The 24,241-nt window shown below is 60.3% G+C and overlaps 2 protein-coding genes and 1 non-coding gene across 4 annotated transcripts; 1 reads left to right on the forward strand and 2 right to left on the reverse strand.

Moving 5' to 3' along the window:
* Positions 1-163: 163 nt before the first annotated feature.
* Positions 164-10,774, reverse strand: CRLF1 (cytokine receptor like factor 1). The gene is made up of 9 exons (XM_042977334.1): positions 10,663-10,774; positions 5,769-6,050; positions 5,342-5,471; positions 4,996-5,165; positions 3,813-3,970; positions 3,567-3,735; positions 1,271-1,458; positions 1,115-1,157; positions 164-566 (listed from the first exon to the last, which is right to left on the reverse strand). The coding sequence occupies exons 1-9, from the start codon at positions 10,772-10,774 to the stop codon at positions 553-555; spliced, it is 1,266 nt and encodes a 421-aa protein (XP_042833268.1). The 3' UTR covers positions 164-552.
* On the reverse strand, positions 3,229-3,301 carry TRNAK-CUU. The gene has a single exon. It is a non-coding gene; the product is annotated as a tRNA-Lys (tRNA).
* Positions 10,775-16,834: 6,060 nt separating the features above from the next.
* Positions 16,835-22,108, forward strand: TMEM59L (transmembrane protein 59 like). Of its 2 annotated transcripts, XM_042977335.1 has the most exons (8): positions 16,835-17,096; positions 18,054-18,210; positions 18,312-18,421; positions 19,574-19,726; positions 20,309-20,411; positions 20,735-20,852; positions 20,954-21,071; positions 21,322-22,108. In XM_042977335.1, the coding sequence occupies exons 1-8, from the start codon at positions 16,935-16,937 to the stop codon at positions 21,448-21,450; spliced, it is 1,050 nt and encodes a 349-aa protein (XP_042833269.1). In that variant the 5' UTR covers positions 16,835-16,934; the 3' UTR covers positions 21,451-22,108. The 2 variants fall into 2 exon arrangements, with proteins under 2 accessions (XP_042833269.1, XP_042833270.1); XM_042977336.1 differs by lacking the exon at positions 19,574-19,726.
* The last annotated feature ends 2,133 nt before the right edge of the window (positions 22,109-24,241 follow it).

Consider the following 24,241-nt stretch of genomic DNA (forward strand, 5'->3'; position numbering starts at 1 on the left):
AGGGATGGCAGGTATGACTCCCCCCTGCTCCTGGACAGTAGGGCTGGTGTTTTGGATCACACCCTCCAGTGAGTTTAAAACCAGATATTTCACATCCTGGAGACAGAGTCTGAAATTCTGGGAGGCAAAGATTCCAAGCCCATAGGGTGGGTCATTAGGATTCCTCGTGCTTCCCCTAAACCCCACGGCCCCTGGGCCAATCGAGCCCCAAACATCTTCACAATCAGGGCACCTAAATAGCTTGTTTATTTAAAAAGATTCTTTGCAGGGGTCCTGGATGAGGTGGGGGCGGGGGAATAATGACCCCTCTTCACCCCCAGCCCTGGCAGGGGTTCTGGGCAGCTTAGCCAATCCTCACACACACCCCCACTGGAGTTGCACCCAAGAGTGGCCTCACATGGAGGTCAAGGATGTTGTGACCCTCAGAACACCCACCCCAGCTCCTGCTGAGGGTGCTCGGTGCCCTGAGGTGAGGGTACAGAGTTAGCCCCCAGTCTGGGTGCAGCCCCCAGGTCTCCACGCAGCAGGGAGGGTGGCCCCAGTCCCTAGAGCTTATCTGGCAGGACCTGCAGGCAGAGGGGAAGCCAAGCTAAGCAGGGAGCCTGGGAGGGGCCAGTACCCTCCAAGGGTACTCTGCCAATTACAGAGCAGTTGAGGAGGCCCCAGTTCAGGTCGGGGCCCTGCCACTTTCAGCTTGGTGACCTTGAGTAGGGTACTGCCCCTTTCAGGGCCTTGGTTTCCCCATTTGAGAAGTAAGACTATCTGTTCGTCCCAAAGGGTGTCCTGTGGGTAAAGCACTTGGCACAGGGCGAGCATGCAGTAGGTGCTCATATATGCTAACTGGGGTGAGTATGTTCATCCTTGAAGATGACATTCGACTTTGGACGTTTTCCGGGGTCAGATGCTTTTACTAGGCTAAAGGCCACAGGACTAGGTAATCACTAGGTGTTAGGTAAATGCTGATGAATAAGACATGGAGGAAGGGATTCCATCTCAGCAACTCTAAGGCTGAGGGTGGGGGGCCCACGGGCCTGTGGCCACCAGGAGGGGCCCTTGTCTCCCTCCCTTGCCCGCCCGCCCACCCACCCAGGCAGCTGGGGTGGGCCCCCCTTACCTCTCGTCGTGCCCCGTCTGCCCGAGGGCAGGATCCCCTCGTCCTGTGCTTGGAAGGAAGGAGGCAGTGTCTGGGGGCTGCGGACCTACCTCCCCAGCCCGATTCCCTCCCAGCCCCCACCACTCCATCCCTCGCCCGCGGGTCCCTCCTTCCTACCTGGTTGCGGGTCTTGTGTGACTTCTGCATCCAGGCTCGCCACTGGTCGTAGAGGCGGAAGCTCAGGTTCGAGCAGTACGCGTGCTTCTTGAGCCAGCCCAGGAACTGCTTGAGCTCGCGCCGCACCGGCCCCGAGCTCGGCTCGCCGCCCCGCGGCTCGCACGCCCCGCCGCCCGGGCCCGGGCGCTCTGATGTGGGGGGAGGAGCCGCAGCGTCATGACGCGCCCGCCAGAGGGCGCGCGAGGGCAGCAGAGGGAGGTTCCGCGCATTGGTGGGACCGTGTTGCCCTTGGGCGCCTCCCTCCCGGTTTCTCCGGGACCGGGTCCTGTCTACCACCCAGCACAGCAGCCCAGCTGAGCCCCCGAGGAGGTAGGAGGCAGGGGAAGGAGAAGGTCTTCCTTCATGTCTCCTCCAGGAAACTGATTCCCGTGGCCTGAGCCAGGTGTGAGTGGAAGGGAGGGGGAGAAGGAGCGAAGCCAGGGCCAGATGAGATGAGACTCAGACACCGAGCAGGGGACAGAGAAAGAGAGAGAGAGAGAGAGAGAGACAGCTGGAGAAAGAGAGGCAGAGATGGAAAGATGGAGACAAGGAGAGACAGGGAGATGTCGGGAGGGCCAAAGCAACAGGGGACAGCAAATGCAGAGGGACAGAAAAGGGCAAGGTCAAGAGAGGACTGGAGTGGGCAGAGACAGTGATGTGGGGATGTAGGGATACAGAAACCAGAAAAGGCAGAAATGCAGAGAGATACAGGGGAAGACAGTGACAGAAGGATGGAGGGAGACAGTGAGATGAGACCCCAAGGGGGCCAGGGGGAAGGGACGGTCCCCAGGACAGGCCTGAGAGAAGGAACCAGTGGGATGGGGAGTGGGCTGGGAGGGCCAGGTGGGAGGCCGGCCTGTCTGTCCAGCTGCCGGCCGCAGCCAGCCCCTAGCAGGCCGGCAGATAAGGACATCGGCCTCACGTCATAAATAACGCCGGGAACCCGCTGACAGGCCCTGGCACGGCCACGGCCCCCACCGCCCCTGCTGGCCTCCCCCGGCCTCCCTAGCCTCTCCAGCGGACGCAGCCGCCTGCTGGCTCCCGTGCAAGAATCGCAGGTGCTGGGCACGAGCAGGGGCCAAGGCGCAGGCCCCTCCCGGCCGTGTTCACTCCCGCCCACCCCAGAACCTGGAGGGGCCCAGGATGGGGGCTGGGGAACTGGCTGAAGCCTGGCTCTGCCCCCCACCATCCCCCCACCCCCCGGTTTGAAACACCCTCTGGGCCTCAGTTTTCCCATCATCCCACGAGGATGGACCTGGACTTCAAGGAAACCGAATTCAGATCCCTGTGTGACCTTGGGGGCTGGCTGAACCTCCTAGGGCCTCTGTGTCCTCACCTAAGAAGAGGAGGCTCCCTTGGGGTGAAACTGTGGGGGCGCAGGAGATGGGAACCATAGTAAGTACCACTTGCAAACACTTAGATGGCACCCACCAGGCGAGTGCACTTTCTTGGATTACCTCATCTAACCCTAACAATAGCCTGAGGTGGGTATGATTATTGTCCCCACTTTCCAGATGGAAAAGCTGAGGGCAGACATTTCATGTAACATATTCCGTACCATTTCGCAAAGAGAATGGAGGCTCATGGGCTTAGAGAAGCCCCAGATGGCAAGGCAAGTCAGACTCAGGCCCCTGATGGTCCCCATTCCCCTACCTTGATCAGAAGGGGAAACAAAGGCCCATTAGAGGGAGAGTTGGTAGCTGATCAGCCTCAGAAGCAGAGGTTTCAAACTCACTTGCCTTTAGGGATTAGGGCGGGGGTACAGATGGGCAAAGTGGGCCTGGTGGGGATGGGGCCACTAGAGAGTGAGGGCCCTGAGTGAAGAAGGGGCCACCTCTGCTGATGGGGGCTGTGGGGCAACTCTGGCTGTGTCCTGTTACATTTTCTTTTTTCAAGATTTTATCTTTAACTACTCTCTAAACCCAACGTGGGGCTTGAACTCACAACCCTGAGATCAAGAGTCTCATGCTCTTCCAGCTGAGCCAGCCAGGCACCCCAACATTTTCTAGACAATTAATTTTTCCAGGAAACCTGAGATACTGGTGTTAAAACTTCCTGTCTTTAAATGTCTGCAAGTAGGTCAAACTCCCTCCCCCCCCCCCAAATGACAGGTCAAAGAAAATGGATCCAAGGGCCACATTTGGCCCCAGGAGCCACCAACTTGAGACCTCTGCTCTCTCGGAGGAAACAAAGAAACAGAGGCTCTCGCTGCTTTGGGAGAAGTCTCCTGACCACCCAGCCCTGCTAGGGTGCTCACCACTGCGAGGGGTGGAGGCGGCCGTGGGGTGGCTCCACTCGCTCCAGATCCCTGCCTTCTTGGAGCCGTAGATGCCAAAGGGATTGCAGCGCACTTGCACGAAGTAGACTGTGCCTGGCTTCAGGCCGGCCAGGCGGCAGGAGGTCTGGTTGCTCACATCGTCCACCACCTGGCGGCAGTGGCAGGGTCAGAGGCCGGGGGCGGGGGAGGCGCAAGGGGTGGGGGTGGGGTGGGGGTGTCAGGCACCTTCCAATCCACGCTGTCCTCCACTCGGTAGCGGATTTGGTACTTGGCTTGGAAGAGGAAGTCCTTGAGGGCCGGCGGGGAAACCCAGCGTACGCTCAGCTGGTCCTCCAGGCCCCCAACTCGGCTCACGTGCACATCGGGTGGGGGGTCGGTGGTCACTGTGGGGCGGGCGGGGCTTCATCACTCAGCTGTCCTAGAACCGGGCTGGCCCCGTGTGGGCTCGAATCTCAGCGCACAGGGCTTTGGTGGCACCTGCCTGGATTCTGCCCTCTCCCCCACCCCCCCACCCTTTCAGGACGGGTGGATTACATTAGATAATATTTGGGAAACACTCAGCACCTAGAAGCACTCAATTAATGTTAGCTGTTATCACCCTTATTATCTGTGACAGGAGAAACATAATCCTATCTTCAGGGAACTATGTAAAAGCAGACGCTGCCTGGCTGATGCTATTGTTATTATTATGCCCAGGAGGCCAGGGGGCCATGAGGCTGCCAGACCCCTGGGAAGCTCCTCCTGACCTCACCCCACCCCCCCTCCACTGCCCACCTGCACCTCTGGACCTTCTTTCTTTACAAAAGTTTTCAAATGACAGCCTTCCTGGTGCAGAGGGAAGACTGAGGCTCAGAACCTGCCCACTGCACCTTCAGGACTTGAGGAAGCAAGGCAGGAAGCCGACTGGGGTGGGGGATGGCTACTAGCTTTCTGGGGATCCTTCTGGGAGCCCTGTGGGCAGCAGAGAGGTCTGGCCTCTCCCCCTGAGGCCTTAGTGAGGGTCTGAAAGGGTTAAGGCACAGGCCTGCTAGGGGCTGAGAAACACCCTAATTAGATTAGGCCCAATTCTGCTCGCAGATCATCCGTTTCCTGCCTCCCGCCTGCGCACCCCCCCCCCCAGCTCCAGGCTGAGGCTTCCTGGGGCGCCTCCCGACCTGGGCGCCCCCTCCCAGCTCCCCCGGGGCCCCCTCCTGCACACCTGGGCTGCCGAGGGGGAGGCAGCCAGGCCAGGTGTTCTCCACAGAGTGGGGGTATCCTGGCTGCTTTAGGGGACTGGGGACCGATGGGTGGATGCCTAGTTCCTCCCGGCCCCAGCCAGGGTCGGAGCTGGAGCCTCAGCCATGAGCTGAGCCGAGAGAGGAGGTGCAGGCTCCCTCGTGGGCCTAGGAGCTGGGGTGGGGGGGCTCACCCACATCCAGGATGTCCAGGGTGAGCACATCGGAGCGGGCCGAGCCCAGCCGGTTGGTGGCCTCTACCCAGATCTCATAGGGCGTAAAGAGAGCCAGGTCCTTGGGGATGTGGCAGGAATGAGGCCCTACCGTGTGGTACTCCTCACACGTGTTGTCCTGCCCGTACCACCTGCAGGGCAGGAGGGGGTGTGAGGACACAGAAGAGTCTCTTCAGACCCCCAGACCTCCCCATGGCAGTCCCAGAGGGCAGAAGGGACACCCGGCTTGGAGAGGGTGGGCTTTGCCGAGACCTCACAGCCAGGCTGGAACACACGTCACCCAAGGGCCACCACCACCACCACCAACCTCAGCTTGTACTTGAGAGAGTAGTTGGTGTGGAGGAAGGTTTCCCCTTGGGCTCCCGGCGTCCAGCGGCATGTCAGGTCCTTCATGTTCTTGGACCAGCAGCTGATGTTGAAGGGTTTCTCTGGGGGCACTGGGGAAGGGGGTGCAGGGGACTGAGGGTCTGGACCAGCCCTGGATAGGTGAGGTTCCTAGCCACCAGCTGGGCCCCCATCCTGGAGTAGAAGGAGGGTGACCAGAGTGGCTGTTGGCAAGGCTGTCTGCCTGGAACCTCCTGGGGACAGGTTTGGGGGTTCCAGGCTCTCATGCCCACGCCCAGAAGTCCCTGCCTCTCAACCAGCATGCCCACTGTTCCGTCCTGGGCCAGAGGGCCCGTGATGCATGCCCCTCTCCCAGGAGTTGCCCGTGGATATCCTGGGGGCCCGCTTACAGCCAACATAGAGACAGGAGCCGGCCAGGATGCTGCCGTCACGAGCGTGGCACACGAGGTTGTCGCCTGACTGCTGCCTGGATCCGTTGAGGTTGGCCAGGGCGAGGGCCAGGGTGGAGGCGTTGAGCACACGGGAGAGCTCGGGGGCTAGGCGGCGTCCGTTGAGGGTCCAGTAGAGGCCCTCGGCTGTGGCGCCTGACGGGTCCCCGTGCACTGAGCATGTGGCCTGCAGGGAGGAGCCGATGAGGAGCGTGGGGTCCTGGGGGCTGATGACAGCCGTGTCTGGGGTCAGAGAGGAGTGCCCGTCAGGCGTGAGATGGAGTTGCCCTGAGCCCCCCACCATGCTAGGACTTCTGGACTCATGGCAATCCTACAAACGAGCTGTTTATTTTTGTCTCCCATTTCGCAGATAAGGAAACTGAGGCTCAATTAGGCCAAGTGACCAGCCCAAGGTTGGCGGCAAATCAAGATTTAGCCTCAGGACTGTTGTGATTCCACAACTCAGGTCCTTCCAAGCCGCGTCTTCACGGACGTGCCCAAGGCTCTGGGAGCGGCCACAAAACTCAGGCATAAACGCCCATTCAGACTCAAGTAAATCTGGCTTCGCACATAGTTCTGACAACTATTACATTCTTTTTCTTGCCTTTTCTTTACTTCTTTTCTTTTCTTCATTTCATTTTTGGCAATTAGAAATAAAAGACTGATATCCCTACAGGCACACACATAGTAGGTATGTCTTTGGGGGTGGGGGGAGGGAGACACTTCTAAAAAAGTGTACTGACTCCTACTAGAATCCCGGTAATCTTACAGGTGAAAAAACTGAGGCTCTGAGTCATCATCTCTTGCCCAAAGTCATTGAATGAGAGAAGGGCACGCTACCGAAACCCAGATTTGTTGCCCTGTGCTGCTGAAACTGAAGGAGGCCGGGGCAAACTCTAGGCCCCCAACCCCCATCCAAAGGGACTGGCTCTCATTGTTCTTTCCTTCAACTCATTTTTCCTAATCTGCAAGACGGGAGCAAGAAAGCTCATGATCCCTAGGGCCATTGTGAAGATCAGATGGAAAGTGACTTCCTAAACAGGATTGTGTGGAACTGGGTGCTGGGCACAAGGGTCTCGGGGATACCATGGTTGATGTCCTCCCTCCTGTCTACTGCTGGGGTTAGAACCTAAGACGAGTCTGTTTTTATCCAAGGAGAAACCAAGGTCCAGGTAAGGGTGAGAGGCTGCGCAGTCCGAGACCCTGATACCCCTCTCTGAGCCTCAGTCTCCCCATCTGGAAAATGGGCATCGTGGTATAAACCACATGTTTGAGAGGAGTGAAAATATTGTCATAAGGACAACGCTGTGGGATGTTTAAGCCAGGCTGACCTGGGTTCAAATGCCCCCAGCTGACTGTGGAAGCTTGGCCCATTCACTTTTCTTCTTTGAGCCTCTGGGAAGGGGCCTCCCCCTCCACCAAGAGCAGTTGTGAGGACTCATTCACTCATTTGTTCATTCATGCATTCATGCATGCATGAATGGAACATCTACAGTTTGCCAGGAGCTGAGGGCACAATGGTGACCAAGATACTCAATATTCCTGCCCTTGTGGGCCTTGAATCCAAGGGAGCAACAGGAAAAAGAACAAATAAATATCTAAGAATAAATACGGGAGAAAGTGAAGCACACCCCCAGGAGACCTATCTGATGAGGCATTTGAGCTGAGACCTGAATAAAGTTGAAGTAACCAAGAAAACATCTGGGAGAGAGTGTCCAGGCAGTGGGAGCAGCAAGTGCAAAGGTCCTGGGGCAGGAGTGGTGGGGAATGAGGTCTGGGAGGTCAGCAGTGCCAGACCTGCAGGGAGGGGTTATTCCAGGGTTCCTAACAGGGGAAGATTTACATTTTAAAAGGATTCCCAGGCAGCTGTAAAAAGGGACTGCAGGGGGGCAGTGGGGTGGGGGTAGCCCAGCTTCCCTAAGATGGCAGCCAAGGACAGGGTGATCCTGGCCCCTTGGGAGGCACCCTGAATGCCAGCGGCTGCCCTTTGCTGGCCCTCACTGCCTCAGATGGGCGAGGTGGGGTGGACGTGGTTCTCCCCGCTGGCCCTGACGGTTTTCCGGGGCAAACTTGGCTTGAGGGCCATTTCTTGCTGGAGCCTGGGATCACAGTTGCGTTTGGGGCTTGGCCCAGGGCTCGCCGGAGGTCTCAGCGTCCGTGCGAAGAAGCCGGCTGAGCGGGCCAGAGCCGAGGAGGCGGGGGCGGCCGGGGGCGGGGGCCAGGGGGCCGCCCCGGAGGTCCCAGGCAGCCAGCCGCCCGCTAATTCGGAATTCCTTCGGCATGAACTCGGGCGTGCCAGCGTCTCTGCCCCGGCCCACCCACCGCTTCCTGCCTGGGCCCCCCCACCAGGGTGGGAGGCACGGCCAGGCCTGCCTGGACCCCAGGCCCACTCTCAACCGTTTGGGGGTAGGTCACGCCCCTCCTGCCCCCCACCCACCAGCATCCTCTTAGCCAGGAAGGGGCTCTCTGGGGGGTCTTGGCTGGGGGGCACTGCCCCTCTGCCACACCCGCCTGGCCTGGGCTGGCGTGGCCTGCCTGCCAGCAGCTGCAGCTGCCCTCCTGGGGCTGGGCGGGGGACAGGGCGAGAGGGCAAGGCCAGGCGGGCCTGGACAGGCCAGTCCCCCCCCCCCCACCAAGTTCCACCAGAAAAGGTCAGAATGAGGACTTCTCCTGGGACGTCGGTGCCAATCCCAGCTGGAGCACCTGAGCAATTGGCTTCCCCTCTCCTGTTCTCAGTTTCCTCCTCCATAAAATGGGAGGAAAATACGTTCTACCTGTTGGGGAGATTAATGAGATGAGATCATGATGTCCAGAGGGCCCAGCACACTGCAGCACCTAGGAACTATGGGGATTACAGCCCGTCCCAGTTCTGAGGTCCCAGCTGGCTCCCAGGTCCCTTCAGGTCTCCCCAAACAATGGGCCAAGGCGCTTGGGACCTGGACGCACACATTTCAGGCCAGGCAAAGCAGCTGGGAACAGCCCACGAAGGTCGTAGGGGCCCTTGCCTGGTTTGGGGGACCTCCTAGAAGGCTCCCCAAAGCATACCCCTGAGCTAAGCTTTTGGACAACCACCCCCCTCCCCTTGCTCCCTGCCTCCCTGCCTTTCACACAGAGCTGGGGCCTTTAAAAGTTTTTTTCCTTCTCCCTTCCCAATCTGGAGCCACTGCCGTTATTAAAAAGGAACACCATGTGTTTTAAAAGGGAAAAGTGTGAGATTCTCTGCAAGCAAGGCAGGAGGGTGGCCTCCATCCCGGGGTCCCGACAGGGGTCCCCATCTCCTGTCCCGCTGGTACCTGCAGACACTTTACGACCCACCCGCCTGCTGCTCAGGTGCTAAGACACACCGTAAGTAGAAACATATTGCTGAGGTGTGAGAATCTTTTATTTAATTTCTTCCCTCTTAAAGGAAAAAACACACGCACAACAATCCCCCCAACCACCACCTTTGCCTGCTGCTCTGCGGACTGGGAAACAAAGCCAGGCGCTAACAGTGGCACTTACAGGCACTGCTCACGGCCTAGAGCAGGGTTGCCAGGGAACCCCGGAGGGCCTGGGTCAGCCCCTCACCTGCCCAGGCACCTCGGGCATGCGGGGCTTTCAGCAAGTGTCCCCAGGGGGTGCCCAGACCCCGTCCTTTCTGGAAGAGCACCACAGGAAGCTTGCAAATGGCTCTGTGTAGCGTGGGATGGCCTGGGGAGCAGTGTGTGCGGGGGGCCCCCCAGCGACCCGCGCGCCTGGATGGGGCGCATGGAATGACTGGGAACGTCTAGGGCAGGCTGTGCCTGCGTGTATACCCCTGTGTTGCCTCCCCCGGAGGAATGTGTGTGACCACGAATGTGTGTGTGTCAGGGATGGAATGTGTGTGTGCGCGCCCCGATGGTGTGCGAATGTGCATCTGGGCTGCAGTGTGCGCTCATCTGAGGGCGAGGGTGACGGGCCACAAGCCAGTGTGTCTTTGTGTGTCTCTGGGTGTGTCCCAGAGAGGGTCTGGATGTAGAGACGGTGTCCTGGAGGGGGTGTGCTTCTGATGGGGGGGACAGAGAGTGCCGGGGGCCAGGAGCTCCTGACAGGGCAGGGGTCTTGGGCTGCGGGCCGTGGGTTCCCTGTTGCCCCCCCCCCCCCACCAAGGCTGGGCCACTGGTGCCCCGACTCTCTGGCTCCTGCTCCCTCTCACTCTCACCCACTCGCTCACAAAGATTTCTCTCGGTGGAGACTTTCAGCCCCGCGCAGCCTGGCCAGGAATGGTTCCGAGCCCGCCGGTGGCTGGGACTCCGCAGACCCCCGAGCGCGGGGTCCCGCTAGGGGAGGGCGGCGGCGGCGGCGCCGGCCCGCGGAGAGGCGCGTCCCCGGGGACCCCGGGCCGCGCGCCAGGCGGCCAGAGCGGCCCCCCTCCCGCCGCCCCGCCTTCCTCGCGGGGCTCATCCCTCCACTCGGGGAGGGGGGGGCGCCCGGAGCCAGCACCCAACGCGCCTACCGCGTGCGCCCCTGACTGGGAGCGGTGCCCCTTGGTCTCCACGGCTCCGAGTCCACGGGCGCTGTTGCGTGCACCCGCCGCGTCCTGGAGTTCAGCTAGTCCCAGGCCGCGGCACCCCCGACCCCCAGGGCAGAGCCGGGTGTCCCCGGCCGGGCGGCCCAGGTAAGAAGGCCTAGGGCGTGGAAGCCAGACCCTCTGGCCGGGGGACTGCGGCGCCGTGCGCCCCGCAGGTGAGGGCGCCCCGAGGGCCGCGCCGGGGGCGCCTTCCTTTGTTCCCGGGCCGTCCAGGTGGCGCCCGCGCCCCCCTCCCCCCGCAGCTGCCCCCGGGGCGCACGCTCTCGGCCCAGGCGGGAAGAAGGGAACAGGACGCCGGGTACTCACGGGCTCCTGATCCGGCTCTCGGCGCCCCGAGGACGCAGAGTAGCAGTAGGGGCAGCAGCGGCGGCGGCCGCCGCGCGGATTGGGCGGCGGGGCCCGGGCGGCCGGCGGGCATGGGGCCGGCGCTGCCGGGGGCGCGCGGCAGGAGGCGGCGGGCGGCGGCTGCGGCGGCGCGGGGCGCCGGGCGCGGGGCTCGAGGCCGGCGCGGGAGGGCGCGGGCCAAGCAGCCCGCACGTCGCTGGGCGCGGGCGCGGAGGCCGGAGCAAGTCTGAGCAGCCGAATTGACAAGGCGCTAATGCGCCGCTGGCCCCGCCCGGCCCCGCCCCCGGCCCGGCCCGGCCCCGGGGGGGCGGCGGGCCCCGCACCGGCCTCCCCGCCGCCCGCCCGCCCGCGGGCACCGCGCGCCCCACCCGTCCGGCCTCCGCCCCGCCGCACACCGCGCGCGCCCTGTCCCGCGGCCCGGAAGCCCCCGCTCAGCCCCTACCAGCCTGAGAACTCTTTCCAACCCCGCCAGCTCCAGGCTCCCCACCCCCAATCTGGGACCTGGCGCCCCCAACCCCGTTTTCATACCTCTGCCCACTTCCCTGCACCCTGCTCTCAGCCCTTTGCCCCTTAAGTGTCCCCTGCGGCCCCCAGCCCTGGCCCGCTCCTCCCCCCCATCCTGCCTCGGCCCCCACCCCGGTTTTTAGCCCCGCCCCCCCCACTGAGTGGTCCCTGAGCCCCGCCTGCTCCCATTTCCACCCCTCCTTCTTCCCCAGGGGCCTAAGAGTCGTACCCCCCAGCCCCACGCCCTGGGCGCGCGGATCCCACCGCTCTCGGCCCAGTGCCCCCCGCCTCCCACTTCATCCCGCCTCTCCTCGGTCCTCCGCGCGCAGCCTCGGTCCCAGGCTTTGCTGGAGGGAAGACTGAGAAAAAGCTGGAAGCCAACGGAGTCCCCGGCCCTGCCCTGGCTCAGCTGTCCCCTTCACGCAGGACAGGGCTGAGGTTCCTCAGGGGGCTCTAGGGGCCTTAGGAGGGAGCTCCGGCGCGGACAGACTGGGAGTAATGGGACCTGGTGGGAGCGGGGACGGGGATTTGCCCCGGTCCCGCAAGCGGGACGGGAAGGGTACCCACGAGGAGAGTGGTAAGGAGGCCCACTCCGACTCACTGACACCCCTCCCCACGGAAAAATCCGTTCAGCGGCCCGCGGGTGGGGTGCGCCACGCAGTGAGTAATAGCTCCGGCGGCCGCCGCCCGCCGACTCCAGGTAACGCCGGCTGCCCGGAGCGACGCATAGTTTGTCTTCCTTTTTTTCTGCGCCTTCTCCGTGTTATTATTTTTGGCCACTGCTTGGGTTTCGGGACCCCTCCTGGCCCGGGCGCCTCACTCCCCTCCTGTCGGTCAGCACCCGATGCAGTGCCCAAGATAGAAGGGCTCCTGGCCTCTCCGGAGGTTTAGGGGGTGCTTGAGATGAGAGTTCCAGGGACACCTCCAGCCCGGAGGTTTGAGTCTCAGCCCTGCCCCCAGCGGTGTGCCCAGAGAGAGAAAGGGCTCTAACTTCCCTTACGGAGGGGTTCCCTTAGAGGCCTGAACCCTCTCTCTCCATGTCCCTAACCATCCAGAGGGGTAAAAGCTTCTGAGCGTGGCTCAGGAGTCCTCACCTTGTTTGCTCAAAAGCTACCCTCCACTCCTGTTGCTTGGGTCCCCAACTCAGACCCCAGACTGTCAGAAAAGAGGATTGGAGGACAGGATCCTGGGGACTCTGCACACGCACATTCTGGATTCTGGGTGGGTTGATGAGAGAGTAAAGCCCTGGAGTAGTACACTGCCGTTCACTGATGCAATCAGGCCTCAGTTTTATCCTCTGTACAATGGGTAGCTCTCAGACAGCCTAAGGTCTTCTGTGAGAAAATGCATTGCTACAGAAGGTGCCACAATCTAAGCCCTTGGCACGGCCATTGGCACTGGAGGTATGTTCTTTTGTAGCAAAGATGGTCCCCAGGCCTCAGTTTGTCACCTCTGAAAAAGGGGGCCAGAGTTCCACCTGCCAGGTGGTCCAGATGGTTAAGAGGCATTGGCAGTTCGTCACTGGAATTGTTTTCAGGATATGCGCGACCCCTCCCCCACAATCTTTGCCCTGCAAAGTTTGACTCCCTCCAGGAGGACTTAAGACTTCTCGAGTGAGATCTTGATATCCCCTCCCCCTATCTCTGCTCCTCCCCCAGTCATTCCTGGGTTTTGGGAAAAGGCTCCCCCATCCACCCAGGTGCTCAGGCCAGAGACCTGGAGGCGTGCGTGACAACTCTCTCCTTCGCTCATCCCCCACGTCCAATCCATCAGCAAATCCTGTTGGCTCTGATTCCAAAACACATCCCCATTCTGAGATTCTGACCCCTTCTCCCCACCCCATCCCGGTCCAGGCCCCACCATCTCCCTCTGGGATACTGCTCGGCCTCCTCCTGGGCTTCCCCGGTGACCCTCCTGCCCTGGTCTGCACGGCAGGCAGGAGCTTTTAAAAGAAGGAAAGCAGGTCTTCTCTGCCCAGCCACCCTATCCCCCCTCCTCTCCCTTCCTCTCCTCCACTCTCTTTTTCCCCTTCCTCTCCCTCACTTCACTCCAGCCACTGCAGCCCTGTTTCCCCAAACACACCAGGCTTGTTGCTATCACAGGTCTTTACAGATTTGCTCTCCCATCTACAGGGATGCGACTCCTCCCAAAGCTCCCCCCCCACACACACACTTAGCACCTTATCTTCCATCAGGTCACAGGTCAAGTGTCACCTCAGAGGGCATCCCCCCCCCCCTTACAAGGCACCCTTCTACCCCTTCACCTCTTCAAGTTGTCTTTGTAACACAACTCTTTGAACATTGTCTTTCTCTTGAGACGTATTTTCTTTAGACTGTGAACGCCCTGAGAGCCATTAGGACCTCATGCTGGGCCCAGTGAGGGCCACAGGAGAAGAGCTCAATGAATATTTGCAAAATGAAAGGATGGAGAAGTTTCATTCCTTCCAAGTAGCTGGAAGACGCAGTCCCAGTGAATCATGATGCCTGGGGTCTCAGTGAGTCCCACGCTGGGACCCTGACTTGCTGTGTGAGCCAAACTGGTACCATCCCTCTCTGGTCCTTACCAATAGAAGGGTAGGGATCATTTGCCCAGTCCTGCCCTGGAGCATGCCCTCTACCCTCTGGGTAACTTTTACTTCATTACCTTTGACTTTAAGGAAAGAGACTTGACCCCTGGGTGCACACTCCCCAGCCCTGGCACTCCCAGAGGTTTAACCCCTTCCTTCCCAATCCACCGCCTTTTGCGAAGGAAGAGGAACCAGCATTGACGGCACTTCCAGCAAATATTGACCCAAGTCCTTGAAGGTGTCTGGGAATGTACTGAGGGGGCAGATGGAGAGAGGGCCCCACGTGGGCTGGGGGAGGACTCCTCCTTAGTCTGCATACTCTGTACCTAAGGATTAGGTCGGGGAAGACCCTCCAGCCCCAGCCCCCCCATGTAATTGAAGAGCATTGAGGGGACACTGGGGAGGAAGCAGCAGTAACAGCACTGGCCCGGAGGAACCCAGAGCCAGTGGGAGCGAGCAGAGCAGAGATGCTTCTCCCACGCTGAGACCCCAGTGCTCAGGGGCCCTCAGTATGGGATTAGCCTGTGTTCCCAGGAGGCAGGGGCAGTGAGGGTCCGGACCTGGACATATGAGGTTGGGACGGCAGAAGGTGGGGCTTTATCATTGCTACCCTGGAGCTTGCGCCTGGGTAGCTGGGATGCCTAGGTTCAAAGCTTTGTGCGCCGAACTTTAAAAATTCAGACCCCATAGGCATTGGAGGTGGGGCCTCAGGAGTGCTGCCTGGGTCCAGGTCAGCGCCCCTGGACACCCTGGAGAACCTCGGATGTCTGGGTTCCAAGAGGAGAAAGTTGCGGTGTGTGTGTGGGGGTGGGGCGGGGGGACGGACAGCTGGGTCCCTTTCTCCTCCTCCCCCCACTGTCAGCAGCGCCGGCGCCACGGTGCCGCGCCTCCTCCTCAGCCTGTACCCAGCTTGGGGGTGGGGGTCAGCGGGGTCGTGGTGACAAAGGGCGCTTGTCCGATGCCCGCCCTGACCTCGGCCGCCGCTTCCCGGACGCCCGGCCCGCCGCTGATTCACGCCCAGGCCCGCCGCAGCGCCCCGCGCCTGCCGCCCCCGGCCGGGCCGCCCCGGGGGGTAGGAAGTGGGGGGGGGGGGGCGGCGAGGGGCGGCGCCGAGTCAACTTTCCCTCTTAAGCCCCGAAGGAATGTCGGCGGATTTCCTGAAACCCGACCCCGGCCGCCCGCCGGCCCTCCCGCCCCTCACCTGGACCTGCTCCCCCGGGAATGGCAGGAGGGGCGCGGGGGCTCACCTGGGGGGCCAGGGTCAAGTCCTCCTTCCGCTCCCGCCCCCAGCGGCCTCGTGGAGCGGAAAGGGGGGTGGGTGGGCAGCAACCAAGCCCTCTCGCTCTTCTCCGGCAACCGACGCCAGCCTCCCCAACCGCGCCAGCCTCAGTTTCCCCTTCCCCAAAAGGATGCAGGGAGTCCTTCTTTCCTGCTGCTCTTTAAGTGACGCCTCTTCTGCCTGATGCCCCACCCTCGGCCCGCGTCTCTTTGCTCCTCTCGCTTGTATCTGGGCCCACTCCTTTTCCCACCCTGAGCCTCAGTTTCCTCATCTGTAAATTAGACAACGCTACCGGCACTTCCTTATAGGGTTGTTGCAAGAACACACCTGGGAGGGGCTTTGTTTGCAATGAATGGAAGTACAGTAACTGTGGAAGGTTTCAGCGCGCGGGGCTCTGGAATTGACATGTGTGGGCTTGAATCCTAGCTCTGCCGAGGGGTCCTGGGGCCCAAGTTTCCCACCTGCGAGGTGGGGGACAGTATCAGTCTTAGCCAATGGCTGTTGCCCAAGGCACAGGGCCCAACGCGCGGGGGTTTAGCCCGGGGGTTCCCTCGCTTTCGCGGAAACCGCGGGCTGGAGGCCCTTGCCGCAGGGTCGCCGCGGCGTAGCCCAGGAGGGGCGGGGCGGGGGAGGGGCCGCGCCGGGATCCAGATGTTCAGGGTCCGCCAGGCACAGCCGCGCCTGATTAAGCCACGTGGGGGCCGGCCGAGGCCGCGGAGATGAAAGCGCCGCGGCCGGCCCGGGGAGGGGGTGCGCCAGGCCCCCCCCCCCCGGGTCCCTTCCTCCTCGGCCGGAACCTGCGGCGCCCTTTGACCCACCGACCCCGCGTGGCTGCCGCCCCGTCTGTGGGGGTGGAGCGTCGATGGAAGCCAAGTGGACGGCTGCGCGACCTCCGCAGGCACCTGCAACCGGGCATGCTAGCGAGGGATGGAGGGGTCATCTTTGCAGGGGACCTAAGCGTAGAGGGGCGCCCACACTACCCTGCCTGACTGAGAGGGAGCTAGGGAGACCTCTTAAACCGAGATACAGGGGGTTTCAATCTGTCACCTTGGAGCGTGGCAGTTATGGAAGGCAGCAGTGTCCCTGTTTGCCCCAAGTTTTCCCACAAGAATTAGGAATTTTCGCAGCACCCACACCCCGCACCTACACGCGCCTCTGTGCCCCCTCTCACTCAGCGCCGGGCGGAGAGGCTCCCAGTCTGGGGCAGAGAGTGCTAGATCCCCCAAGCCTGTGGATCAGGGCTGGGCCAGGAGGGGGCGAGGCTGGGGGAACCCTGAAGGGCCCGGAAAGGCTTCCTACAGGAGGCAAACCAGTTACAAAGTTACCACCCCTCTCACTTGGCTGGCAAAGGACTGGATGCCACAGACCTTCCGGAGGCCTTCACTGACCCAGTCTTGTGATCCTCACGTCCCTCCACCTCCACTCTAGCTTCGGCACCACCACCCTCCTACCCGCCTCAGGGTTCTCAGTTACTTTTGCCTGGATTGCCCTCCCCGCTTGGTCAGCTCAAACTTTGCCTCCTTGGGGAGGCCCTCGCTGAATCCCCTGGCGAACAGAGACGCCCCAGCCCATCACCCAGTTTGTTTCCTTTTGGCCCCAAAGCGCTGGCTGAGATTCTCTAGCCTGCATACGAGGGAGGTGCCGTGGCACCCCCGAGATGGGACAGAGGGTCCACCTGCCCCACCCCACCCGCTCCCCGACGGTGCCGCAGCGCAGCTCCCCCGCCCGTTCTCCGCATCCCCCGCCCCCCCTTCCCAGGCTGCCTCGCTCGGGTGACGTCAGCGACCCGGTCCCCGCCGCCGCCGCCGCCGCCGCCGCCGCCGCCGCATCCTCGGTGCCTGCCAGGAGCCGGCGTCCCCCGAGCCCCTCGCGCCCGGCACGGCCATGGCTTCGGTGGCGCTGATGCCGCTCCTGCTGCTGCTGCTGCAGCCTCCACCTGCCACCCCCGCGCCTTCCGCCCGCGACCCCTTCGCCCCGCAACTCGGGGACACGCAGAGCTGCCAGCTGCGGTGCCGCGACCGCTATCCCGGTCCGCAGCTCTCGCAGGTGAAACGCATGCGGCGCCAGCCGGAGGACCCGAGACCTCCCTGGTGGGGGAGGGGTTGGGGATGCGGTTCCCACCGTCGGGAACGCGAGACGGGGGTTCTTCGGAGGGGGAAGGAGTCGGAAATGGGGCTTCCACAATGGGGATGGGTCCCTCTGGTGAGGGAAGGGCTGGAGTCTCTTCTGTTGAGGCGAGCGCAGGGGTCGGGTGTCCCTCCGATGGGGCTTGGGAGTTGCTCCTCCCGCGGAGGAAGGGCTGGGGGGGGGGGTGTCCCTCTGATGAGGGAGGGTTTGGAGATGCAAGTCCCTCTGATGAATGCGGAGCTGGGGGGGGGGGGTCCCTCCAAAGGAGGGGCTGGGAGGGGGACTGAGGTGTCTTAGTCCGCTGCGCAAAGACCCTCGGGGCGCCCATCCCCCACCTCCCTCAGGCCTGACGGTCCTCTTCTCCTCCTCCTCCACCTAAGCGACTTCCACATCCTCCTCCCTCCCCTCCCCCCCCCCCAAGAGCTACCAGCCCTCATTCACATCCTCAGCGCCCCCCCCCCCCAGCTGGATCTCCATTTTCCCAGGCCAGAAAATACGACAAAACCTCCTCCTCTTAGCCTCCTCCCTCCTTCCTGAGGCCTGAGAATCCCCCTCAATCTCTGCCCTCCTCCCTGGAGCCTTGGTGGGGGGAAGGCATTTCTCTCCCTCTTATGCATTTTACAACCATCTCTCAAACCCAGTGCCCTCCACGGTCCATCCCCCTTCTCAAGCTCCCTCCCCTTCTCTCTTCCTCAGAGCTAAGAACCCCCACTAATATTCTTAGCCTTCCTCTCCCCACCTCAATCTCTCTGGATTTGGGGGGGGGGAGGGGGGAGAGGACCACAAATCTTCTATCTCCTGCTCTGAGCGTGTGCTTCCAGTGCAGACCTCCTCCTGCCCCTCCCCCTGGCCTGAGCCCAGTGTCCCCTCTCCCAGGCAGAGCTTGAGGAGGAGGACCCCACGGAGTCCCCATATGAGTATGACAGGGCTGTCCTGATCAGTGCTTGTGAGCGTGGCTGCCGCCTCTTCTCCATCTGCCGATTCGTGGCCAGGAGCTCCAAGCCCAATGCCACCCAGACTGAGTGTGAAGCAGGTGAGGGCTGGCTGGGTGGCCAGGGTGGGGAGGGGTGGCGGGGGAAGGATCAGCCTTTAGTCACCCCTCCTGCCCCCTCCCCACTCCAACCCATCCCCCAGCCTGTGTGGAGGCCTATGTGAAGGAGACCGAGCAGCAGGCCTGCAGCGAGGGTTGCTGGAGCCAGAACCCGGAGCCGGAACCTGAACCCGAGCCTGAGCCAGAGCAGAAGGTGGGCACCCTCCCACCTGTGGCCCTGGGATTGTCACCACTCTTCTCTACCCCCTCCCTGCAAATCTGCACTCGTATCCAGAGTCTCCCAGGCTCTGCAGTCCATTCTGGGCTTACCGGGTGCCCGCGATGGAGTCAAGTCTGGTCTCAAGCCTCAACTATCACCTCTGTGATATGGGAAGTACTCTCTCCTCCCACCACCTTACGAGGAGGAAGAAAACAGCCACGGTTTGTCAGTCATTTGTCCTGGTCCAGGCTCAGCCATAATCAGCCTCAGTCCCAAATTCCTCAGGCTACCTAGAGGCACCTGGGACAGCGCCACTCCCATTTCGTGCCTGCGAAGCAACTACCCGAGTTCATACAGTTAGGGCTGTACGAGATGGGATTTAAAGCCAGTGCCACCAAGGCTTATGAACACCTCTCCCCTCACTCGTCTTCTGTGCTATTAGAGCTGACTTTATTGAGCACTTACTACATGCCAGGTGCTGGTCTGAGCACCTTCCTTGTGATGAACAGGTGGCCACTGTCTTGGGGGCGGGGGCTCAGAACTGAGTTTCAGGGAGGGGCGACCCCCCCACCCCCACTGCAGGGAGAAATAATAATTGCTCACCTGTCATGTCCATAAGTGAGTCTAGGAAACCCTATATCTGGGGAAACTAAGGCACAGGACATCATTCATCACAGCCAGAGACCCATGGACCGAGATTCCCCAGAAAGCTCTTCTCCCTTCACCCATTTTCCTCCACCCCCTCCAGGCCTTCACTGTTCATAAAAGCACACTGAACTATCATTCCTTCCTATTCTGAATTCTCTGCTGATGCTGTCAAAATAAGAAGGATGGTGGTGACAAATTTAATAATAGCATCTACTACACATTAGGTGCTTGTGCTGTACCGTTGTCTAGTTGAACTCTCATAACACCCCCACGAGGGAAGAGAATCATCCCCATTTGAAGGTTCAGAGAGGGCAATCCACTTCTCCGAGGGCAACAGGAAGCCAAATGCAGCTCCTAAGGCCTGTGTTCGTTGTACGAAGCCCTGTTGCCCCAAACCACTTAGCAAATTCCAATCATAGTGAATGCTCCCAGCTCCCCTCCCGTTGGTGAACGCCCTACCTTGGTGACATTTCTGTGCCTTGGGCCTTCCCTTGGCAGAGAAAGGTCCTGGAAGCTCCAAGTGGGGCCCTTTCGCTCCTGGACTTGTTTTCCACCCTCTGCAATGACCTTGTCAACTCGGCCCAGGGCTTCGTCTCCTCCACCTGGACATACTACCTGCAGACTGACAATGGGAAGGTGGTGGTGTTCCAGGTGAGGGGTCTGGCAGGGGCCACACCAGCGTGGTGGGTGGGTGATCAGGGTAAGAAGGTGGGATGCGTTGGTTCTTGGCTCATGGGATGCAAAGTCCTCAGGTGGTCAAGGTTCAGACACAGCTAGATTCAGGGGTTCACTGTCTCACTCCCCTCCTTGACTCTGCTTTTTTCTGTGGTGGCTTCATTTCCAGGCAAGCTCTTCCCTCCTGATAGCTGGGTAGATGCCCAAGGCTCTAGATTATAACCTCTCTGAAGTTTTAACTAAATTGGGACTTACTTTGATTGGCCCTGGCTGGGTCATGTGACCAATCTCTCGGCCAATCCCTGTGATTCTATTGGCTTGGTCAGGAGCTAAAAAGGATGGGGTCAAGTTGAATCGAGATGCCCACAATAGCAGGGAACCACATCCCTGATGTCACAGCCCAGAGCCCCACAGAAGGGTGTCCTCTCTGCACCCAGTGGAACGATGTGCCAGTTGGGCATGGGACAACGTAGCCTTCATGGGCCAGAGATGTGCTTCCCAGGGCTAACGTGGTGACTTTCTAAGTGGCTCTTCTGTGCTGTCTTGTTCTTGACCCAGACCCAGCCTGTGGTAGAGAACCTGGGGCATGAAGGGGCCCGTCTGCAGCGAGTAGAGGTGACCTGGCGGGGATCCCACCCTGAGGCCTTGGAGGTACACGTGGGTAAGTTCTGAGGCTAGACCCATGCTCCTTCCACAGGCAGCTCCACTGCCATAAGGCATCCTCCTGGAAAATGAACCTCTAGGAATGGGATTTCTGTCTCTCAACTCTTAGAATTGCTTGGTCCGTCTCTTAGGGTTCTGTAGTCTGTTTCCCAGGATTCCATGATCCATCTCCTAGAGTTCCATGGTCCATTTTCCCGGGTTCTGATCTATTACAGGACTGTATGTCCCATTGCCCGAGGTCCTGGCTTCCTTTCTCCTCTCCATGGCTGCTTTGATCTCTTGGGGGAGGTCTGGGAATTGCTAAGAGCAGACCTGTCTCAGACCCTGTAGGCCCCTTGGACAAAGTGAGGAAGGCCAAGATCCGAGTCAAGACCAGCAGTAAGGCCAAGGTGGAGTCCGATGAGCTGCAGGACAATGACTTCCTCAGTTGCATGTCCCGGTAGGTGACAGGACCCCGGGGGTGGGATGGGAGTGGAGCTGGAAGGGAGGGTCTCCCAAACCCCCACCAGGACCGCTGAGCGTGCCTTCTGGGTGGGTCAGGCGCTCAGGGCTCCCTCGCTGGATCCTGGCCTGCTGCCTCTTCCTTTCTGTGCTGGTGATGCTGTGGCTGAGCTGCTCCACCCTGGTGACCGCACCTGGCCAACACCTCAAGTTTCAGGTGGGCGGGGCCCAGTGGAGGGGTGGGAGAAGGACTGCTGCCTGGTCCTGAATTGGGCCACCCACTCTCCCCTGGAGGCAGGGTCTCCTGACTTGCTGTGTGACACTGGGCAAGTTTCTTCACTTCCTTATGAGATGGGGGGAACGATGCCAACCCATAGTTGAGGTGACCTGAGACCAGGGGTGGGAAGGAGCCTTGGCAGGGTGGGAGCTCATTAGCCCTCCCTCCATCCCTCTTCCTCCCCCTGCAGCCCCTGACCCTGGAGCAGCACAAGGGCTTCATGGTAGAGCCAGACTGGCCCCTGTACCCTCCCCCGTCGCATGCTTTTGGGGACAGCCCCCCACCCTACAAGCTGAAGCTGGACCTGACCAAGCTGTAGGTGTCCATCCACCCATGCATTGCCAAGTGCAGGGGCTCCGCGAGCCTCGCTTGCCCTGTGCCCAGGAGTCCAGGCCAGGGTGGGACCATCCTTGGGCTCCTCTACCCCCGATGCTTCTTCTTTCCCCAGTCCCACTCCTTGCCCCTCCGGGCCCTGGGATTGCCACGCCCCCAATAGGGGGGTGGGATCTGGCCTTGGTTCCTCCCTGCCCCCCCTTCCCCAGAGTGTGCTACTTTGTCTTCTATCTTGTAGCTTCTTGAGTATTTGAGCCCCAGTTCTGTGCTGCCTTCCTCTTTCCTCTTTCCTCTCCTTTTGGAGGGTGGGGGCTGAAGGCACAGGGGAGCCACCTTGTGCTAGGGCCCCCTCCTTTTACCCACCTCACCTCTGGAGATCCAGTCCCAAGAGAGGAGGCCCCTGAGAGAGGAGGTGGTGGGCAGCTCCATGCTGGGAGGGTGGCTGAGACTGGGGTTGCAGCATGGGGGTCGGGAGGAATAAACCATGTATATAAAAGATATTTTGGACTGAGCCTGCTTCTGTCTGTCTTTCCATCTGTCCTTGGGAGAATAGCCTGGGCATGGCCAGGACCCCGGTCCACTTGGAGATGGGGACAGCCCTGGCAACTCCCCGTGGCTTGAGGAAGGACAGCCCCTCTGCCGCCCAGCCCACATCACACTTCTGACTAGGGATGTCCCGAGAAAAGTGGCCTTTGCTACCTGCTTGGCCTGGATGGGTCAGTACCCTTTCTTGCCTCCCTTTTAGGGTCCCTTCTGTGAGATGCACAGGTAGAGTCTTGAGGGGGGATGTTTGTTAATGTTGTGGCCATCAGGTTTCCATTGCCCTTTCTTTTGGGGACGGAGTTCTGCTCCACTGGGAGCAGCTTCAGGGCACTGACCTTGGGTCTTATCCCCTTCCCTACCCAAGAGATCCATACTTGGCATGAAAAAATTTGTTTAATGTTATTTATTTCTGAGAGAGAGAGAGAGAGAGAGAGAGAGAGAGAGAGAGAGAGAGAGAGACAGAGCACGAGCTGGGGAGGGGCAGAGTGACAGAACGAGAGGGAGACACAGAATCCGGAGCGGGCTCCAGGCTCCGAGCTGTCAGCACAGAGCCCGACACCAGGCTCAAACTCACGAACCATGAGATCATGACCTGAGCTGAAGTTGGACCCTTAACTGACTGAGCCACCCAGGCGCCCCCGTACTTGGCACGCTTACCCCGTACTTTGCATTTCAGGAGGCTTGCAGGACAAGAGCAGCCTCCCCCCACGAGGCCACAGCCACGGCTCTCCATCCTTCCTGTCCATTCTGCTGACTCCCTGAGATTCTTCCAATAAATCCTCTTTTCAGCCAACTGGAGTCGTTTCTATTGCCGGCAACCAGAGATTGCTGGGGAGAGTTTGGGACGAGGGGTGTGGTGGTGGTCAATGGGGTGGCGGTTTCCCAGGGCTGATGGACATCTATGGGTGACAAGTGGGCTGGGGGAGGGGGTTTAGAGGGAACAAGGTGTGGGGCTGATTATCAGCCCATCCATGCTTCACCTTACCTTGTGTCCCAGGAGGTGGCGATCCACTTGGGCTCTCTGCCTTTTGCTAGAGTCACCACAGGTGGGAGGTGGGAGGAGGGAAGAGCGAGAAGTCAGAGTGTTTCTCTTCTGGTGTCGGTCCCTGTATCCCCCAACCTCCAGCCTGTGCGTGGTCACAGCTCCTCGCTGTTGCTCTCCCAGGCTGCTGCGCCACCCCCTGTCGGTTACCCAACCCTGCCCACACCTCTGCAGATAGCCCCTTTATACAACTCCTGAAGCATCCATTCTGAGCGGCTCCTGCCGGCACCTTCCTCCCTAATACCATGAACATCAGGACTCAACATATAGACAATTTAGCCCCCAAGGGATTGTTCTGGGTCCTGGTGGGGTTTCAAGGCAGCCCCTTGGAACGTTGCCAAGAAATGACACCTGGGCAGAGGTAAGAAGCAACAGCAGGCCCGTGCTGCCCAGTAGAGCTTTCTGCAATGATGGAAACATTCTGTCTGCAACATCCCCACCCACATAACATTATGGGTCCCTTGCGATGTGGCCAGTGAGACTGAAGACTTCATTTCTCATTTAGTTAGAGTTAGTGTACATTTAAGGCTTTCCCCCTATTTTTGTGTGGTGGTAAACTATATATATCACATATTTTAATCTGTTTTTAAGTGTACAATTCTGTGGCATTAGGTTCATCGACAATGTCGTGTGACCGTCACCACTATTTAAGTGGCTACTGTAGGGGCGCCTGGGGGACTCAGTCGGTTCAGCTTCTGACTCTTGATTTCAGCTCAGGTCATGATCTCACAGCTTGATGAGTTCAAACCCTGTATCGATCAGGTTCTGCGCTGACAATGCGGATCCTGCTTAAGATTCTCTCTCTCTCTCTCTCTCTCTCTCTCTCTCAGCCCTTCCCCTGCTTGCACTTTCTCTCTCAAAATAAATAAATAAACTTAAAAAAAAAAAAGGCTACCATAACTGCTCAGTTCAGTGCAAAGGGGACCCTAGTGGTCCTTTCCGCTTTGCCCACGGCCTCCCGTCTCATCGACTCCAAACACCTGGGTGGCATCTTGAGTCTTCCCTGTCCTCCCTCCACCTTATCCCATCCATCGGCAGAGCCTATCTCCCCCACCCCTCCAACCCACATGCTTTTCTTTATCTCCATGGCAACCAGCAAGGTCTAAGCTGCTACCACTTCTCAACCAACCACTGCACCTGCTTCCCCTTGGGGCTCCCCGCTTCCCCTCCAGCCCCCCTCCAGCTCCATGCA

Source organism: Panthera tigris, chromosome A2 (assembly GCF_018350195.1).
Source record: "Panthera tigris isolate Pti1 chromosome A2, P.tigris_Pti1_mat1.1, whole genome shotgun sequence".
NCBI classification, from domain to species: domain Eukaryota; kingdom Metazoa; phylum Chordata; class Mammalia; order Carnivora; family Felidae; genus Panthera; species Panthera tigris.